Below are 20,617 nucleotides of genomic sequence, written 5' to 3' on the forward strand. Positions count from 1 at the left end.
TTGTTAAATGAATATATTTACAGAAATATTTTTATTTCCTTTACTATATTTATTTCAATTAGAAGTGCTTCCAAAATTTCTATGTAAGAGGCCTCTTGGAGGCAGCAGTCTGACTGGAAAGGGGCTAAAGGGGACTTGTCTTGGGCTGGAGTTAGCGTATCAGGCACGTTATTTTTACTAAGATCGCATATCCACTTGGAGTGCTTTTGGCACAGTGACTAGTGAGATTGCTCTGGAAGAGCTACCCTAAAGCCTTTCTAAGCAAACTTTGGTTCAACTACTGTTCTTAACGTTGTATAATCGTCTCCCTATTTCACAACTAAAGAATTAAAATATAGGGGCTGGCCCGGTGGTGCAGCAGTTAAGTGCGCATGTTCCGCTTTGGCGACCCAGGGTTCGCGAGTTCGATCCTGCGTGCGGACATGGCACCACTTGGCACGCCATGCTGTGGTAGGCGTCCCACATATAAAGTAGAGGAAGATGGGCATGGATGTTAACTCAGGGCCAGTCTTCCTCAGGAAAAAGAGGAGGATTGACAGCAGTTAGCTCAGGGCTAATCTTCCTCAAAAAAAAAAAAAAATTAAAATACAAGTATGATAGTTATATAATTAACTATGGTATGTTATATACATCTGGAGGGCAGAGACAGGGACGAGATTTCTTCTTTACTGTTTAATATGTAGTATGTAATGTTATGTTTTATTTAGTTTGTATAGTATATAATGTTTTGTAAACTCTCCCTTCCCCCTCTCTTTGGAAATTAGAATAACATATTTAAAACTACTCAAAAATTGGATGGTTTGAAACGTCAAATGAACTGGGACCAGCAAGCATTGGAGGCCTGGTTAGAAGAATCGGCTCATAAAGATAGTGATGCCCTCACTCTTCAGAAGTATGCACAACAGGATGATAATAAAATTAGGGTGAGGAATTATAAGTTGTAATGTTAGGTTTTCTTTCAGTCTGTAGTGTGTCAACCTTTGTACCTAAATCAGACTTAGAATTTTAAAGCAGTAGTTCTTAAACTTTTTTGAGTCAGGGACTCCTTTAAGAATCTAATAAAACCAAGTATCCTCTCTCTAGAAGAATGGCTATATTCAAATACCCACAAAATTTTGCTCAGTCTTATAGATCCTCTGAAGCCCTTTGGCCATTTAGGGATCCATGGACTCCGGGTTAAGAATCCTGATTGAGAAGAGTTCTCAAAAACAATTCAGAAAAGAAAGTTTTGTACTAGAACTATGTATAAGTATTTGAACTTCTTTTGTCCAAATAATAGTTTGAACGTTGCATATCATTTTTACTGATTTGAGACTATAGTAGTACTGGTTATTTAATTACTATAACCATTACTTAAAATCTACTTGTAATTAAATCTGATAATACTTTAGTATTATGGAACATGCTATTTTCTAATAGATTTAATACCAAATGCTTTATTTTAAATAATTTTAAATGGCAAGTTATTGTTTAATCCTTTTTTCTAACCTACTTTAAAAAGTATTGAAAGCCTTTTTAGAAACAATTGAGTTTTCATTGCAGCCCTTTGGGGTAAAAGATAAAGAACATATATATATATATATATATATATATTATTTTGTAGTTGCTTTATATATCAAGTACGTGTGTATCTATGATATAATAATGCTTAATGTGAGATATGCTAATGGATTTTAAGTTAATAAAATAATTATGAATATGTTTGTGTGTAAATACATCATAGGCGCTGACTCTGCAATTAGAAAGACTGACTTTGGAATGTAATCAGAGAAGAAAGGTACTTGACAACGAACTTACAGAAACTCTAAGTGTGCAGGTTGGTTTAGTGAAGATTTTTATTTCTTAATTGTCAAAGTGATGTTGGCAAAAGCACTTAAATTCACAGAAATGTTATTTGCTCTCTATTTGACAGTTAGAATTGGATAAAGCAGCACAAGATTTTCGTAAGATTCATAATGAAAGACAAGAACTCATTAAACAGTGGGAGAACACAATAGAACAGATGCAGAAGAGGGATCAAGACATCGATGAGTGTGCCTTGGTAAAGTAGTTGTTTGGTCCTTGCAATGTTCAGCTGTTTATTTATCTCTTTTGTATTTTAATCATTTCAATGTAAGTCACACTGTTATTTGAAAGTCACTTTTGTAGCAGGATTGAATAGTTTTGGTAAATGTTTTCCAAAGCTGACTCTGTATCCATTTAGAAATGTGATTTTATGAAGAGTATGGATTTATGGCATTATAATGCTGAAGACTGGATCCTGCCATCTCTGAAATGTGGAACAAGAGGAAGTCAGTAGATAATGTTATTGCAGTAAAACTAATGCCTGACTTACACACAGTTGTCCAAACTGCCTTGGATTTAACGTGTGTGCTATTTGCAGTGATCGCAGATGTGGGGAAATGAGCCACGTGGATATAGCCAAGAAACAAGGAGGGAGAGTCAGGAAAGAAGCCTAGACTACAATAAAGTTTCACTGGTGAAGCTGAGGCACCAATAATGAGGTAGAAGCTCAGAAGGGGAGGAGAGGAATACCTCACTGATTAAACATAGACCCAGTGTTATCTTTTGCTACTTTCAGAGGTATTTTAGGAGAACTTTTTTGGGAAAACATTAAGGGGTAAAATAGTGGTGAGTAAAAATGGGATGCTTAGGGAAGTTGAGAAGGAGAAGGAGTTGAGGAGGAAAGAAGATAGATGAGAAGACGTGTTATCTTCCTTTCTGAATCTACTCCACAGAAAGGCATTTGGCAAGCAGCTCAGGTCACTGGGAGTTTGGAATTCCAATACCTGGATGCAGTTTACTTGTTATATGTAACTTGTTATATGTAAATGTGTTATATTCTTTTATTTTAAATGTTTGTAAGTAACCAACATTTTGTCAACAAAATGGCCTATGCCTTCCTAGGAGAGACAAGGAAGAGCCAATCTGGACTGTGAGTTCCTCTTAATTTTTAATGCTGACTTGGTTTCTCTTTCTTAGCTTCTTGTTGCTTTCAAACAACAAGTCCTGACTGCTTCCTCTGTGTAAATCAAATGTGCCAGATCCAAGATTGCAGATCCATAATCGTATTCTCATACACCACCGCAGCTAAATTCACTCAGCCTGCTGATTTGGCAGAATACACAACTTGTAGCTCCCTGGTCATATTCACAGTGACTCCTGTTTGCAGGTTGACATTTCCTGGCTGTCTATATTGTAAGAGACTAGGGAGGGTGCCAAGAAGTGGCTCCATGGGTAGTGGTATGCTTCTCAGTGTTTCACAACTGGCTCCCGATCTGTAGCATTTCTGATTTCTGTGGTGAAACTACTTCCAGACCAACGCGACTCCCCTGGGCACAGAGTTGAGAGGAGATGTGTGATCAGTTCTGGTGAGCCAGTGAGAGCCTGCCCACGCCACTAAAGGATTTCCTTTGAGATTGGACCCTTTTGTTCCTCTTCTTCCAAAGACAGTTCCTGCCTTTTCAGTGTCTTTTTGGCAGGAGTCTGACCATAATCCTGAAATTGGCTTCTAAAAAGAATTTACATTATTTAGAAAAGAAAAAATATTTTTCTATTATGCTTTTATTCCAGTGTAGAGATTTTGAGATATTACTTATAAGCATCACCTATATGAAAACATCAACTGTGAATAGATAACACTGTTAAAAAGTGTGAATATTGAAGTTGGTTTTAAAGCACCAGATTAAGTGGTAGATAAATCACATACAGCAGGAAATTCTAGAATGATCATTTGACATATATAAACTTAGGAGGTTTTATTTGTCCTTTGGTTGAATGAACACAGCCATATATAAAATGCTACAATTATAGAATGCTAATTGTTACAGAGAACATATGGGAATGCTAGATTAAACAAATTTAAAATGTTTTTTTAAATGCAGTGCATCTCAAATATATACCTATTTAATATGCTAATATGTACAATATTACATGCAGCATTTCTAAAACGTAATGATTTCAGAATCATTACCTACCTTCCGTCCTCCAACACGGCCTCCTGGGATTAGTTGTTTGGTGGGACTTCATATTAGAAAATTGGGAAGAAATACATTTTAGGGTAAATTTTCCTTCTCCCTCCAATTCATCCAACAATATTGCCACGAGAATCACTTGTGAAAACCACATATGATCTTTTTATTCCCCAGCCCTAAAATCTTGTTTGTTCCACATTGCTTGAAAATTGAGCTTCTTTAACAGGGCGATGGAAAAGTTGATTTTCTTCACAATTTGGCCCTAACCTCTACCTTTTTTGGTCTCATCCCTTTCATCTGTATCTACCCCTTCTTCTTCTTCTTTTTTTTTTTTGAGGAAGATTGGCCCCAAGCTAACATCCATGCCCATCTTCCTCTACTTTATATGTGGGACACCTACATATACACAGCATGGCATGCCAAGTGGTGCCATGTCCGCACCCAGGATCCAAACCAGCGAACCTGAGGCCGCAAAGCGGAACATTTGAACTTAACCGCTGCACCGGGCCAGACCCTACCCTTTCTTAATATATTCCCATTACCTGCCTGCCCTCCCACCCTACACTTTAATCAGATTATTTATCCATCTCCATTTATCTTTTTAGGCCCAACTCAAATGAAGCCTTTTAGATAAAGCCTTTTAATGATTCCTCTTGGGTAAACTTCATCATCTCTTTGTTCCCATGGTTACTTTGTCCACATCTCAGTTACTATTTTGAATATTGTTTATTTTGTATCCTCAAGATCAGCAAAAAGCCTGAGTGAAGGCATTCCTATTGAAACTAATAACTGAAATGTAATTCTCAAAATATGAAAAAACTGGTCCTATGAAATATTTGGAAAATTTTATTGAAATCCAACTTTCTATGTGAAAAATATTCAACACTGCTATATTTTTTAGATGTCACCTTTCATTTGTAAGAGATTGACATTTTTCTCATCTCTTTAGCAAAGTACTAGACAGATCAAAGAAAATATAGAGATCTTTAAAAATATGAGCTTATAGATATTGGTTTGTAGCATATTAATTTTTGCTCTTATTCATATAAAAATAGTCTCTCTTGGGGCCAGCCTGGTGATGTAGCCATTAAGTTTGCATGTTTTGCTTCTCGGCGGCCCAGGGTTCTTGGGTTCGGATCCCGGGTGCAGACATGGCACCGCTTGGCAAGCCATGCTGTGGTAGGCGTCCCACATGTAAAGTAGAGGAAGATGGGCATGATGTTAGCTCAGGGCCAGTCTTCCTCAGCAAAAAGTGGAGGATTTGCAGATGTTAGCTCGGGGCTAATCTTCTTCTTCAAAAAAAGTAATAAAAATAAAAAAATAGTCTCTCTTCAAAAAAAATTCTGTTAACTTTTGGTAAAATAAATACTGCATATAGTAATAAAAATAAAAATTAAGTTCCTTTTAGTTTTGTTTGCCATATTAAACACATATTTAATGTATTTTTTTAAATTTTAGGCATTGGCAAGGATAAAGCAGGAAGCAAGAGAAAAAGAAAGCTTGGTTAAGGAAAAGATCAAGTTTTTGGAAAGTGAGATTGGAAATAACGCAGAGTATGAGAAAAAAATTTCTATTGCTGATCGTAAAGTTTTAAAATGTAGAATGGAATATCAGCATCATGAAACTAATAGAACTGAGCTGAAGGATGAGGTATGTCAACTAAAAAGACTGGTTTGTCTGTTTATGAGAAATTACTGTAAAAATAAACATAAAGGCTCTCCTTTGATCAAGGAACTGCCCTCTAGTGCTCTTTGTGACATCCCTTCATGTGGTGGAACTTTTAGGATACTCTGATTGAGCCCCTGATTGGCGAAGGCAATGGGGATGCTGTTCACGTCACAGGTGGGTGTGAAGGGCTCCCTCTGGAGTTGTGCAGGGTCCAACTTCCTGTCACACATGGTGTTTTGTAAGTGCTCCAAGGCAAAAGGCTCCTGAAGGGTCTAGACTGGACGTCCTGAATTATAAGATAATCAGCAAACGGGCAAAAGTGAAGATGCATATTGACATCAGTGATGACTTGAAATGTCTGTCTAGTGCTGCGTGCTGATGGTCGTTTTAACTCTCAAATTCTAGGTGGACCTACCTGCTCCAGTTCAGTTTCTCACCTTGTTAGGGGATAATATTTCAGAGTGGTAGTGGGACAATGTAGTGATAAAATACCTTGAAACAGGCTAAGAGAACAAAACTTCTCCTCCTTTGTTCTTTTCTTCTTTTGCAGGCATACATGCCAACTAGATTATTCCATAGGGAGAGTAGAGATCCCCTTAGTTAGCAATAAAGGGATCTTTATGAAATTTGTACCTTGAGGCTATTTTATCTGAGGTTACCACTGTTTAGGTGGGAAGTTAGAATATTGTAGAGAATTTTATTCTATAAGTTGTTATGCTTTTTATTTCTGATAAAGAAGAAAGGATTATTTTTTATCTGTCCAAAGAGAATAATTATGTAAGATCCTGAAAACGTAAAATAAATGAATTTCTTGCCTAGATTAAATGTCACTGCTAATAGCTCATTCTTAAAAATTTTAAAGTTTAAACCAATTGCAGAAAAGAATACAGGGATTTATTTATTCATTCATTCATAATTTGTTTATTGAGATATAATTCACCATTTTAAAGTATACAATTCAGTATTTTTTAGTATATTCACAGAATTGTGCAACAACTATCTAATTTTAGAATATTTTTGTTACTTCACAAAGCAACCCCATACCTATTAGCAGTCACTCTCCTTTCCCCCTCCAGCTGGCCCCTGGCAACTACTAATCTACCTTCTGTCTCTATGGCTTTGTCTGTTTTGGACATTTCGTATAATGTCCGAAGTAGAAAGGTGGTAGAAATCATATAATGTGGGGTCTTTTGTGTCTGTATTCTTTTCCTTACATGATGTTTTCAAGGTTCATCTATATTTCAGTATGTATCAGTACTTCATTTTTCTCCAGATTTTTTTGTTGTGGTAAAATACACATTAACATACAATTTACCAACTTGACCATTTTTAAGCGTACAGTTCGGTAGTTAAATGCATTCTTAATGTTGTGCAAACATTACCACCATCCATTTCCCATAACTCTTTTCTTCTTCTAAAACTGAAATGCTATGCCCATTAAACAGTAACTTCCCCTTCCTTCCTCCCTGCCAACCCCTGGCAACCACCATTCTACTTTGTCTCTATAATTTTGACTACTCTGAGTACCTCATACGAAAGGAATCATGCACTATTTGTCTTTTTGGGACTGGCTTATTTCACTTAGCATAATGTCCTCAAAGTTCATCCATGTTGTAGTGTATGTCAAAAGTTCATTCCTTTTAAAGGCTGAATAGTATTCCATTGTGTGTACATATATACCACATTTTGCTTATTCATTCCTCCCTTGATGGACACTTTGGTTGCTTCCATGTTTTAGCTATTGTGAATAATGCTGCTATGAGCATGAGTGTACAATTATCTCAGATTTTCTGGATCATATGGTAATTCTATTTTTAATTTTTTGAGGAACTGCCATACTGTTTTCCACAGTGGCTGTACCATGTTACGTTCTCACCAACAGCGTTCGATTTTTCCACATCTTCGCCAACAGTTATTTATTTATTTTCTTTCTTTTTTTTAAAAAAAAGATTTTATTTTTCCTTTTTCTCCCAAAGCCCCCTGGTACATAGTTGTGTATTTTTAGTTGTGGGTCCTTCTAGTTGTGGCATGTGGGATGCTGCCTCAGCATGGCTTGATGAGTGGTGCCATGTCCATGCCCAGGATTCGAACCAGCGAAACCCTGGGCCGCCAAAGTGGAGCACGCAAACATAACCACTTGGCTACGGGGCAGGCTCCTATTTATTTATTTTCGATAGTAGCCATCCTAATGGTTGTGAGGTGGAGTTTCATTGTAGTTTTGACGTGCGTTTTTTAAATGATTAATGATATTGAGCATATTTTCGTTTGCTTATTGACTATTTGTGTATCTTCTTGGGAGAAACGTCAAGTCCTTTGCCCATTTTTGAATCAGATTTTTGTTATTGTTTTTGAGTTTTAGGAGTTCTCCATATATTGTGGATAGTAATCCCTTATCACATATATGTTTTGCAAATATTTCCTCCCATTCTGTGGGTAGCCTTTTTACTCTGTTGATAATGTCTTTTGATGCACAAAAGTTTTTAATTTTGATGAAGTTCAGTTTGTCTGTTTTTTCTTTTGTTGCCTGTACCTTTAGTGTCATATCTGAGAAATCTTTGCTAAATCCATTGCTCTGAAACTTTTGCTCTAATGTGCTTTTAAAATATGTATGTAGGTCTCTGTAATTTGCCAGTATTATTCAATAAGTCATTTAAAAGTTAATATTAAATCAAGAAGAGAAACCGTTAATACATATTACAGAAACATGGTTACTGTGTTTATACATGTGATGTAGGTTAGAAATTAAAGTGTTTAGAATAGAACTTCTTAGTACTGAAGTTAATTTATAAGATATAGAGTAAATATGTAATTTCTATCTGTTAACTAATTAAATAGCTGGATTCTTTAAAAGCCACTGTTAATAGAAGTTCCAGTGATTTAGAGGCTCTGAGGAAAAATATTTCCAAAGTAAAGAAGGATATTCTTGAAGAAACAACAAGGTAAGAAAAAGACTTTTAAATATTTTTATAATTTTTGACTACATCTGGAAAAGTTATTAAATTTTTTTTGTTAAATAACTATAAAATTATGGCTACTAAATTATTACATTAAAAACATTTCTTGGATTTTTTTATCAAAAATACTCAGGAGCAATATTTTTATGGTTTATTAAATATATATTGGTGATAAAAAGGTTTATGGCAAAAGACACCTTTCAGTTATATGAAGAAATCTTAGGGTAAACTATACCTCATTTGTTTGCATGCAATACTTTTTAGGCACATTTTCTGTTTTTTCCTCATAAACCGTCTCTAGGTTACACAAAATTAAAAATCATAATCAGATTGCAAAAGATAAATTAAAGCATATAACTGAGAAAACTATGTCTATAGAAGAGAAAGCTACCAATTTGGAAGATATGCTAAAGGAGGAGGAAAGAGGTGTAAAGGTAAAGTCTAGTTTCCACTTTTAAAAACTCAGCAAATTTAGCAATAGTGAATTAATTGAGACCAGAGGAGTAGGAGGTCTTTTAAGAGGCTCTGCTTTCTGGCGTGATCACATTTGTAAAGAGGGCTGTTGGACCTCTTTTTATGCATTGCTTTTGAAGATGTTCATGACCTGCTCTCTTCTTAAGCTCCAAATTCTCCATTTCTTCTGCTTTCAGCATTGAACTTTGATGTCTTCTTTTAAAGGTTGCCCCTCTGCCTGAGATTCCATGCCTTCCCAAAGCCTACTGTGTCCATGTCCCTGTTTGTCACCCATATATATGCGTGTTCTTATATTGCAGATGTACCTTGAAAAGTGCCCTTGTTTTACAACTGATTTCCACCTGATTATCATCTTTTGTGTTTTTTTGTGATCAAATTCCTCCCAATGGTCTACATTCATTACCTGTATTTCTTCATCATCTACTATCTCTTTAACCCCTTACCATTTATTGGTCTGGCACCATATATTGGTAAATAGGCTCTTAAATGCTATCGCTTTCCTAACTCTACTGGCGTCCCTTTCTACCTTAATCTCTTTGGCATGTCGGTAGGTAGCATTAAAGCTAATTTTTGAGGAACTGGCAAGGCTGGTTCACCATTTCCTCTTTGAAAACTCAAAGTGACTTGTGTGGCCTGACGCTGTAGGTACTACTCTTGCTTTTACTCTTTTTTTCAGGGGGGCAGGGGAGGGACATCTGAAGCTGGTGGCAAAATCTCTCATTTGCTGAGGCTCATATCAAGTGTGGTTTCACTTGTATTCGGATAGAATTCAGCTGTTGCATGTTTAAAATTCCTGAGTAGTGAAGTCATGCAGCAATCTTGACTTGAGTCCTATTTGATTACAAATCATACAACATTATTTTTAAAGAAAAAAGTTATTTTATTTTTTTTCCTAACAGCACAATTTTCTGTAGCACATGAGGTGGGACATTATTAGAATTTATCAGAAATCCGTAAAGACTGTGAAATTTGTGTGAACTAGACCTTTTGATGACAGAATGAAAAACGAGTGACATTTTTGAAGAAATTAGCTGAGTTAGGAAAAAATAAGATTGGCTGCGTGTGTACTGATTGTGCTGTAGCAGGGTGGTGGTCATAATCTTGGCTTTTGTAGCTGTTGGTTTTTGTCTGTTTGAAAAAATCCCAACCCTATATGTTTTGGAGATGTACTGTTATCCACCACTAAGCACTGACTTTAAAACTCTGCTAGGTAATCTTTGAAAAGGTCTTAAACCCAATGAAAATTATCTATTATTTGAAAAACAATGCATTTTATAAGATTACATCAGATTATACTTCTTGATTTGTGGAAATTTAAGCGTGCCAATCACAGACTTCTTTTGTTTCATAGTAAGATTCATTGGTTGCTAAAGGGAAATATGCTTATCTGAGTATAAGAGCACAAAAGGAAATTATTTCAACCTTTTTTTTTTCCTGAGGAAGATTTTCCCTGAGCTAACATCTGTGCCAGTCTTCCTCCATTTCTTTTTTTTTTTTAGTGTGTGGGCTGCCAACAAGCATGGCCACTAACAGAGTTGTGTGGGTCCATGCTGGGGAACTGAACCTGGGCTGCTGAAGCAGGGTGTGCTGAACTTAACCACTAGGCCACTGGGGCTGGCCCTATTTCAACATTTTTAAAATGATAATTTTCAATAGATCTTGGCATGGTAGATCTGTTTGAAGCCTAGAATACATTGGTTATGAAGCCTTGAGGTCAAGACAGATCTGCCTCCTGGGAAAGGAGCAGTGGGAATAGGGCACTGGTTTCTATTTCCTAGAGGGCTGTACATGTAGGGAGGGCAACTGGAGGCAAGGTATGAATGAGGGGTAGTGCCAATTGTGTTTTGGGGCCAGCCCCTACCAGCTCACAAGAGCTGATAGTTAAATTTTCTGGAATTTTGCAAGTTGGCTGCTAAACATAGCTACTATTAAAAAGTAAATTATAGGGCCAGCCCAGTGGCGCAGTGGTTAAGTGAGCATGTTCTGCTTAGGTGCCCCGGGTTTGCTGGTTTGGATCCCGGGTGTGGACATGGCACTGCTTGGCAAGCCATGCTGTGATAGGTGTCCACATGTAAAGTAGAGGAAAATGGGCACAGATGTTAGCTCAGGGCCAGTCTTCCTCAGCAGAAAGAGGAGGATTGGCAGTAGATGTTAGCTCAGGGCTAATCTTCCTCAAAAAAAAAAAAAAAAGTAAATTATATAGACTTAGAATTAAAACAAATTATATTAAAAACAAAAGTAGTAATTACTCAGCACTCATCACTTCCAAGTTATTTTACCATTATCTATGCTCTTAAGGTTACTTAAGATTACTTACATCTATGTGTCCCTATAGTGGAAATAAACCATAATGGTCTCCTACTGCATCTCTCTTCCCAACTGTGCATTTAGTGGTATCATATTAGTAGCTTGAAATTGGCCATAGTGGGAGTATTTACACCATGGAAATCAGGCTCTTCCTCCTCACCTCCCATTCACTGGGAAGCTGGTGGTTAAACATTTACCTGCTCACCACTGGATAGTGCCCAAAATATGGTAGGAGACTGGGGGATGTGATTTCTTCCCCGTAACATCCTCAAGACTTCAGTAAATTTTGTGAACTTATAAGCTGTGTGTCTCCAGCATATTTTATTTCTAAGGAAACCAGTGGAGTGGCCAAGTTCTAAGGCTAGCGTAGCATAGGATAGAATTAAGATGACAGATGGAGATGCATGATACAGGAATAGAGAACTACTAGTCTACTGGAGGAGAGCAGACTACAAGAAGTGTTGGGAATTTGTTGAAATTGTGGGAAGGGCTTTGTATTCTCAAGGGCTGAAATGTTGGGGGTTCGTTTATAAGCCCCTAAATTATAATGTTCATATATTAAAACAGTTTAAGGTATTATAATTTCATTAATCACTATTATTCTGATCCTCAGGAAGTGGAAGTTCAATTAAACATAGTGAAAGATGTGCTGTTTAAGAAAGTTCAGGAATTACAGGCTGAGACAACGAAAGAAAAAGCAGTTGTATCAGAAATTGAAGGAACCCGTTCCTCTCTGAAGCACCTCAACCATCAGTTACATAAACTGGACTTTGAAACCTTGAAGCAGCAAGAAATTATGTACAGTCAGGTAGATGTTATTCTTATGATTATCTTCCATATTGATTTGTTATAGTTGTAATGGTCAAGATCCTGCAGTGTCCCAAGGAAACGAAGATTGCTAAGCCCTCTTGGAAGGAGAGACAGCTGCTGAAGAAGGGTTGTCATGTTAGGTCAGTAGTGGAGTGAGGGGCCTTCAAAGCTATTTTTTTTCTTGATCTGAAATGAACAGTTAAGAGGATAGACAACTCTAGTGAGGGAGAACCATGCTTTAAAGGAGCCTGGGGCAATTGCACCTGTAGTAAAACAAAACAAGGATTGGGATATCTGAAACCTAGAAAACCATGTGTTGATTCTTAGTTGTGCAATGGCTTCCCCAGCCCTACCCCTAGACCAACAGTTAAAAGTATTTTTTAGTTTTTCCTTACTTGTTCTATGTATGTATTCTGTCTCATGTTAATTTCTTAATGTCTTCCCTCTTTACATCTTAACTCCCCCCTAATATATTCTTAGTTTCTCAAGATTACAGATGCTAAAGTATAATTTAAAAAATAATTTATTAGAAGCTCATCATATTTGAGCCTTTTGTGGCTAATAATTTGTGATTCTATCATTTTTTTTTGCATGTACCCTCAAAAATCCATGTCCACGTAAGTCCAGTGTATTTACTGAGGTTCATCATGGTAGTATGTAAGATAAATAGACCCCTGGCTGACTTTGTTATATTTTCGGAAGATTACTTCCATTTCACTATCACGTACCCTGTTTCTTGAAGAATAGTTTGCTGTTTCTCCCCTTAGAGTTCCTTACTCTTGGATTTTGGATTTTATCCTATAAATTACTGAAGGATTAAAATGACTTTAAGTAAATGACGACACCCCAGGCCAAACTCATAAGGAAGAATTTACTGTGTTTTTGTATTTATAGAAATGGTTTTAACTGTTTTTTTCTCCTTACTAACTTATTTTTAAAATCTGTAATAGGATTTTTACATTCAACAAGTAGAACGCCGAATGTCGCGGTTGAAGGGAGAAATTAATTCAGAAGAAAAACAAGCCCTTGAAGCAAAAGTGGTTGAACTTAAAAAGACATTCGAAGACAAAAAATCTACAGTTGGCCTTTTGGAAACACAGATCAAGAAGCTTCATGTAACTTAGCCAAAATACTCTTTACTCTTCAAATGTGCTAGTCATGAGTCATTCTGTTTAAGTGAACATGTTCCTCAGACTCTACTTCAGATAGGATGATTCCCAAGCTACCTACATATATAACATATGTATGAATTAATGTTCATATCTCTATAATATGAGAATATAACATTACCATTATGTACTTACCTTATGCTAAATATATTACATGCTTTTAGTATTGTATTTCATTTAATCCTTATAAATGTCTTGTGAGGAAGCTATTATTACTTGTTTTACAGATTAAGCAACTTGTCCACGGTTACACAGCTGGTACACGGAGAGCAGAGATTTAATCCCCAGCCCATATGACTTCAAAATACTCTTAAACAGTACACAATTTATAACATTGATAAATTCCAGTTTTCAGCTGTGTATCTGTCATAATAACTTGATTGCCCATTATCTCTGAAATGACCTCTCGAAGAAGCTGCTCTTTTATGGGTCATCTAATGTTGTTATTCAAATATTTACTTAGTTACAATATTTCAAATGACACGATTTTGTTAATAAGGTGAAGATGTTCTTCATCTTTAGGTATTTTAATATAAAACCTATGTTAGGGGGACCTATCAAATATAGAAGCTATGTTAAAGTTTAATTGGAGAGTGAGAGTGAAGGAGTGAGAATGTGGATCTGAATGGGACGAGAACTCCAGAGGGTTTAAATGTTACTTAACAGCTGGAAAGGCTGGTGATGAGCGTCCTCTAGTGGTTATTAGAAGAATTGTCCTGAATTCCTTTAGGAAGCTACCAAGGTGAAAGGGAGCTATTAACTTTTTAAAATTAAAAATTTTTAAAAAAATTTCAAGATAATAAAATTTTCGTTTGTAGTAGTTTGTAGCCTGATGAAATATCTTTTTAACTTCTTTCTTGGTTTAGTGGAAAAGAGCATATATTTTGGAATCAGAAAGAACTAGTTTTGAATGTCAAGGTTACACCGCTACTACTATTTTAACTTTCTGAGCTCTAGTTCACTCATCTATTAAATGGAAAAAATAATTTAATATTATTCTGGGGCATTTGGGAGAATTAGCAGCAATATATATGTCAGCACAGTGCTTTTAGTAGGTACTCAATAAATGGTATCGTTTAATTATTTAGAATATGAGAATATTAATGCTCCAGAACGATAGGAGGGTGACATTTGTATCTGAACGTCTCTTGACTGAGTTGTGTCTGTTTTGCTGTGTGGGGCTGGATCCAGTGTTCCCTCTTTTAGTCACCGCCTGGCTCTGTCCATCATGCAGTTGTACTTATAGTGTTTATGCCTATCCCAACTCTGATTTTAACAGAGAGATAAATAAATGAATAGAAATGCAAGTGAATTTTTAAAGATATTGAAGCCAGTTACCCTTCTAATGAAGGTTTGCTCTCTCAATCGTTGCCTCAGATTGTAAAGTCATTCTGCATTCCCTCTCCCATGCCCCTCCATCTCTCATTTTGCATAATGGAAACTAATTTCTTCTGTTTGAAAATCATCCTAAATTAAAATTTTTTTTGTTCTAAAAATTAATTTTATGAAATCGTATCTTTATGTAAAAAAAAGTTCCTCTTCTTACTGTCTTGCTTCAGTCAGAGGTCTGATACTTCAGAGAAATACAGGCAATGAGAAAGGCAGAGGAAGGAGGGAGACAGGGAGAGAGGGAGAGAGAGAAAAAGAGAGAGATCTCGGAACTACAAAGTTTTTGCTTTAGGTACCCGAGGGCACTAACAGCACAAATCTTGTTCTGGGTTCTGGGTGGGAGGGAGGATAAAAACTGGCTAAAGCTAGAAAACGGGTATCTGGGTGTGTACAAGGCCCATTTATGCATCTGATGGAATTGGATCTTATCTAGTATTTTTCTCTCTAGCAATATGTGATTATATATGTAAGAATAATAATAATACATGACACTTCCATGTGTCAAACAGCATTGTATATACTCTGTGACAGTAACTTCTTAATCTTCAAACAACTCAGGGAGGTAGGTACTGTTATTATCTCCATTTTAGAAATGAGGAAACTGAGAAAGAGTAGGTTGCCCACCAGGGTCAGATGGCTAATATGGAATTAAGGCCATCTGATTCCAGAGCTTGTGCTGTTAACCAAGACCCTATACTTTCTCCGACTGTTAATGTTTTTACTTTCTGTGACTTGGGTTGAATCAAATAATGAACTCCAGAAGGTGAACATATATTGAACCAAAGCTTGGGCTCCCTGCTCTCATTTCTCCCCATAAATGGCAATCACCTAATCATTCAGGTTGAACTGTAACCATAAATAATATTTCCTAGAATTATCAAATTCAAACTAAGCCCAAATATCAATAGATGATAAAAATGAAAATCTTTCTGTGTGAATATCCATGTATATTATATTAGAGACATTAGAGCATGAAGAGTGAGATTAAAAAACCTGATTATTATAAATATTAATGGAGCATATAATTTATTGTAAGATATATTTAATATTGTTATTTAAATATGTATTTATGTACCTTTTTTCTTTTTTACAGAATGATCTTTACTTTATGAAGAAGTCAAATAGTAAAAATCATGATGAAAAACAGCTCCTCATGACCAAAATAAATGAACTAAACCTTTTCAATGACAGATCAGAGAAAGAACTTAATGAAGCCAAAGCTTTGAAACAGGTGCAATAAAATCATATGCATATATAGCATTAAAAACTACGTTTTCATGCTAATTGAAGAAAATTTTAAAAAGATAGCAAATTATAAAGAAGAAAATCAGTCACTGTAATCACTGTACACAAGATAAACTGTTGAAGTGTATTATTTTCTTCCAGTCTTTTAAAGAAAATTGGCTTTAAATATTATATTTAAAAAATTTTTTAAATATATTGTACATGTTTCCAAAACATGAAATCTTCTTTAAAAAATATTTTTAAAGGCTTCTTACAGTCCACGGCAGGAAGTTACCGTGATCTGTTTCACCAGCTCTTATTTTTTAGGTATGTGTCTGTTTCCAGTGCTCCGCTGTTCTAAATGCACATCATGTGCTGTGCACATGCATCACTGTACAGCTGTTCATTTAGCTCCTTAGGATAAATTTCCAGCTGTATAATTATGGTTCACAAAGAAAGAATATTTTCGTGTCTTGAAACTATTTTTAAGCCGAATTGCCCTCTCGAGGGTTCAGTTAAGACTCACCAGCAGTGTGTAAGCATTCCATTTTACTCACCACCACCAAAGCGGGATAATATTATTTAGAAAATTGTTGTCAATTTGATGGACAAACATGGTATCTCATTGTTTTTACTCTGCATTTTTAAAATTGGTGACCTTTTAAAACATGTTATATTCAAACATAAAATTTTAAATATTTATGTTTAAGTAAAAATGTTTAAAACATTTTTTCTATGATGTTATGTTCCATAATATTTCTTTTTGGATTTCTAGCTTATGTTCTTGGCCCATATTTCCATTAGAAGGTTTATGTTTTTAAGTTTCTTTGCAAAAGATCTTCATATATAAAGATATTAACTCTGTCATAAATATTGTCAATATTTTTCCCATTTGTCTTTAAACTTTTAGTAAGATTTTTGACATAAAAACTTTTTTTAACGTCAAATATTTGTGTTTATCTCTGTATAATTTTTATGCCTAGAAACTTCTTTTTCACACTAAAACTCAAATAAAAGTTTAGTATTTCTAGCAGCTGCATTGGTTTCATCTCTTACATTGTTTTTTCATTCATCTAGAATTTATTTTGGGTACATGTGAAATGTAGATATCTGATCTTTTCTCTAGCTGAAAAGCTGTGTTTTGAAATAGTAAAATTTTATTTTCTGGAATCTTTGTTTCTGGGGTTTCTACTTTGAAAATTGATCTCTTTGTGTACTCTTGTGTCACTATTCTACTCATGATTGAAATGTTTTAAAATAAGAATTTATTTATACATTATTTTGTGAGGTTTAGTTTAGAATGTAAAAATTCTCATCCATAGGATGTTATGTATATTCTGGATGTTGTAAGTTTCAATTTTAGGAATAACTTCTTCCTTTTTTTTTTTTTTTTAGTAAAACTTGAATGCAAAATTGAATTATAATAAAAGACTTGGAATAGCCATAAACTCTTTTTTTTTAAAAGAAAAAGAACAAATAGAGTCATGACTCAGAGCAATTTAAATTTAACCCGAGTTGATATCTTGGTCAATAGTCAAATTAGAAAAAGTTGTATTTTCAAGTTTGACTTTTGTAGCAATAAAAAAGAAAAATATTTTGGTTTGGGTGTACAAATAAATATTTCAATATTTGACAATTTTGTTATGTTGATAGGATTTGATGATTGAAGACAATCTTTTAAAACTTGAAGTTAAACGTACTCGAGAAATGCTTCACAGTAAGGCAGAAGAAGTTCTTTCTCTGGAGAAAAGAAAGCAGCAGATACGCACAGCTATGGAAGAACGAACTGAAGAAATTAAGGTTCACAAAACAATGCTTGCATCACAAATAAGATATGTTGATCAAGAACGGCAAAACATAAGGTAATAATAAGAGTCTTAAAATACTGCTAAAGAATTTTGAAAATATTAAGTTAATGTCAGAAGAACTGACTGCTCTCTCCACCACCTGGATGTCCTTCTTTTTCTTAATCATTTGAAAAGGCTTCTAATGTAATATATAGGACATATTTTAACCATAAATCTATGCTTTTCCGCTCTTTCTCCTTTGGTTAACGCCTCATTCTTTAGATGCTGCCTTATACAATAGGATCATTAATCAAACCCTTGGAAGTGATTTTGGTGTATAGTTTGTGGTAAGGGTCAGTTACATGTTTTCCCTTATGGATACCCAATAGCTGTCATTATCGAAGCTATTTTTCCCTAGAGGTTTTGCATTTTATAAGATTTATTCCTGGCTACATGTTAATTTTTTTTAACATTACTGTCAATGTTATTTCCTTTTAAAACATTTGATTTTTGATCTGTTCCTGGTATACAGAAATACAGTTGATTTCTGTATATTAAGTATCCAGCAACCTTGCTTAAACTCATTAATTCTACCAACTGATCTGTAGATTCTAATTTCTAGGTATTTCATTCACATCATTTGCACATAACTTTTTTTCATCTTTTGTGTCTTCCTTTTCAATCTTTATAGCTTTCTTTTTCTTGCTTTGTTGCCCTTGTTATCATTTCAATGCTGAGTAGCAGTGGTGACTGCAGATACCCTGGTCTTACACCTGATCTCAAAGGGAAAGTGTCCATTGTTTCACCTTAAGTGTGAACTGGTTTTTTATTAATTTTTTAGTTTTTGAGGAAGATTAGCCCTGAGCTAACATCTGCTGGCAATTCTCCTCTTTTTGCTGAGGAAGACTGGCCCTGAGCTAACATCCGTGCCCATCTTCCTCTACTTTATACGTGGGACACCTGCCACAGCATGGCTTGACAAGTGGGGCCATGTCGGCACCCGGGATCTGAAGTGGCGGACCCTGGGCTGCCGAAGTGGAACGTGTGCACTTAACCGCTGCGCCACCGGGCCAGCCCCTACCATAGTGTTTTTTGAGATACTCTTTATAATATTAAGGGAACTCCCATCTATTTTCATTCTTTGCTAAGACGTTGTTTTAATTTGTTTAATCAGGAATGGATATTGAATTTTCTTAGATGCTTTTTCTGCATTCATTGATATGATGTAGCTCCTTTAATCTGTTAACGTAATTAATGTATTGATTCATTTTTTCAAAGTTAAAACAACCTTACATTCCTGGAATAAATGCAACTTGTCTGTCACATATTACATTTTGTATATATCTAGATTCTGTTTGGTAATATTTTCATATGGTTTTTGCAACCATGCTTATAATTATTTTTTCTCTACTGCCCTTGTTATCAGGTTATTAAATTTATGTCTACTTCCATAAAATGATTTATGTGTGTTCCTTATTTTTCTATACTGTGGATAAGTTTGTAAAAGAGTAGAATTATATCTTTCTTGAATTTTCAAAGACCTCACTGGTAAGGCCATTGGAGGCCTGGAGTTTTTTGAAGAGGATTTTCAACTGTTGGTTCGATTTATTTATTGGTTATAGGACAATGCAGATTTTGTATTTCTTCTTGAATCAGTTTTAGTAAATTATATTTTTCTCTAGGAAAACTTTTCCATTTAATCTAAAATTTCAAAGTTATTTCCATAAAGTTGTTCACAATATCATTGTATTATTGATTAACAGCTGCAGTTATTGGTTATTTGTGACTTCTCTTTTTTGGGTGGGATAAGTCAGTAGTTAATTTTATTACTCTTTGAAAAATAATCAACTATTGCTGATTTTTTCTATTGCAGATTCATTTTCTATTTTATTAATTGTAGCTCTCACATTTACTACTTTTTCCTTGTATTTTTGTGGGTTTATTTTGATGTTCCTTTTCTAACTTTTTGAGATAGATGCTTAGCTATTAATTTTCAACTTTGAAGGCTAAACAGTTCCTCTAAGTACTACTTTAGCTGTATTCTACGCATTTTTTTATAAGTGCCAGATAGTAAATATTATAGGTTTTGTGGGCCATACGGTCTCTGTTGCAACAACTCAATTTGTTATTGTAGAAGGAAAGCAGTCATAGACAATGCAAATAAATCAGCATGGCTGAGTTCCAATAAAACTTTATGGACCCTGAAATTTGAATTTCATATAATTTTTATTTTTCATGAAATACAATTTTCCTCTTGGTTTTTTTCAACCACTTTACGTTAAAACATGTAAAAGCCAGGGCCGGTCCGGTGGTGTAGTGGTTAAGTTCATGTGCTCTGCTTCTGTGGCCTGGGGTTTGCAGGCCCAGATCCTGGGCATGGACCTTACACTGCTCGTCAAGCTACACTGTGGTGGCATCCCACATAAAGTAGAGGAAGATTGGCACAGATGTTAGCTCAGTGACAATCTTCCTCAAGCAAAAAGAAAAAAAAAGTAAAAGCCATTCTTTGCTTGAGGGCTGTACAAAAACAGGTGGCAGGGCAGGATGCCTTGCTGATCCCGGCTTTTTATCCCTGAGTAGTAATATTCCATTGTGTATATCTACCCCAGTTTATATATACATTTACCTGTTGATGAACACTTGAATTGTTTCCAGTTTTTGGCTATTGCAGATAAAGCTGCTATGGACATGTGTGTTCTTGACATGGATATATGCTCTCTTTTCTCTTGGGTAAATACCTACAAGTGTAATAGCTGGATCCTATGGTAGGTATTCTTATTGTCTTTCCTGTCTTTCATTAGTTTTACTGAATTTTGTTTTTTTCCTTCTTTTCTCTTTAATTATTGGACTATCTACACTCT

General features: G+C 35.2%; 1 protein-coding gene across 1 annotated transcript in view; it reads left to right on the forward strand.

Annotated features, from left to right (window-relative positions):
* CCDC39 (coiled-coil domain 39 molecular ruler complex subunit) overlaps positions 1 to 20,617 on the forward strand; it is a 42,314-nt gene that overhangs the window by 7,226 nt on the left and 14,471 nt on the right. The window contains exons 4-13 of the mRNA XM_044771130.2: positions 765 to 923; positions 1,724 to 1,816; positions 1,913 to 2,041; positions 5,433 to 5,624; positions 8,478 to 8,581; positions 8,898 to 9,030; positions 11,991 to 12,185; positions 13,138 to 13,302; positions 15,839 to 15,976; positions 17,623 to 17,831. Of these exons, the coding sequence (XP_044627065.2) occupies positions 765 to 923; positions 1,724 to 1,816; positions 1,913 to 2,041; positions 5,433 to 5,624; positions 8,478 to 8,581; positions 8,898 to 9,030; positions 11,991 to 12,185; positions 13,138 to 13,302; positions 15,839 to 15,976; positions 17,623 to 17,831 (1,517 nt within the window). The remainder of the gene's footprint in view (positions 1 to 764; positions 924 to 1,723; positions 1,817 to 1,912; positions 2,042 to 5,432; positions 5,625 to 8,477; positions 8,582 to 8,897; positions 9,031 to 11,990; positions 12,186 to 13,137; positions 13,303 to 15,838; positions 15,977 to 17,622; positions 17,832 to 20,617) is intronic.

This window comes from Equus asinus, chromosome 5, assembly GCF_041296235.1.
Source record: "Equus asinus isolate D_3611 breed Donkey chromosome 5, EquAss-T2T_v2, whole genome shotgun sequence".
NCBI lineage: Eukaryota > Metazoa > Chordata > Mammalia > Perissodactyla > Equidae > Equus > Equus asinus.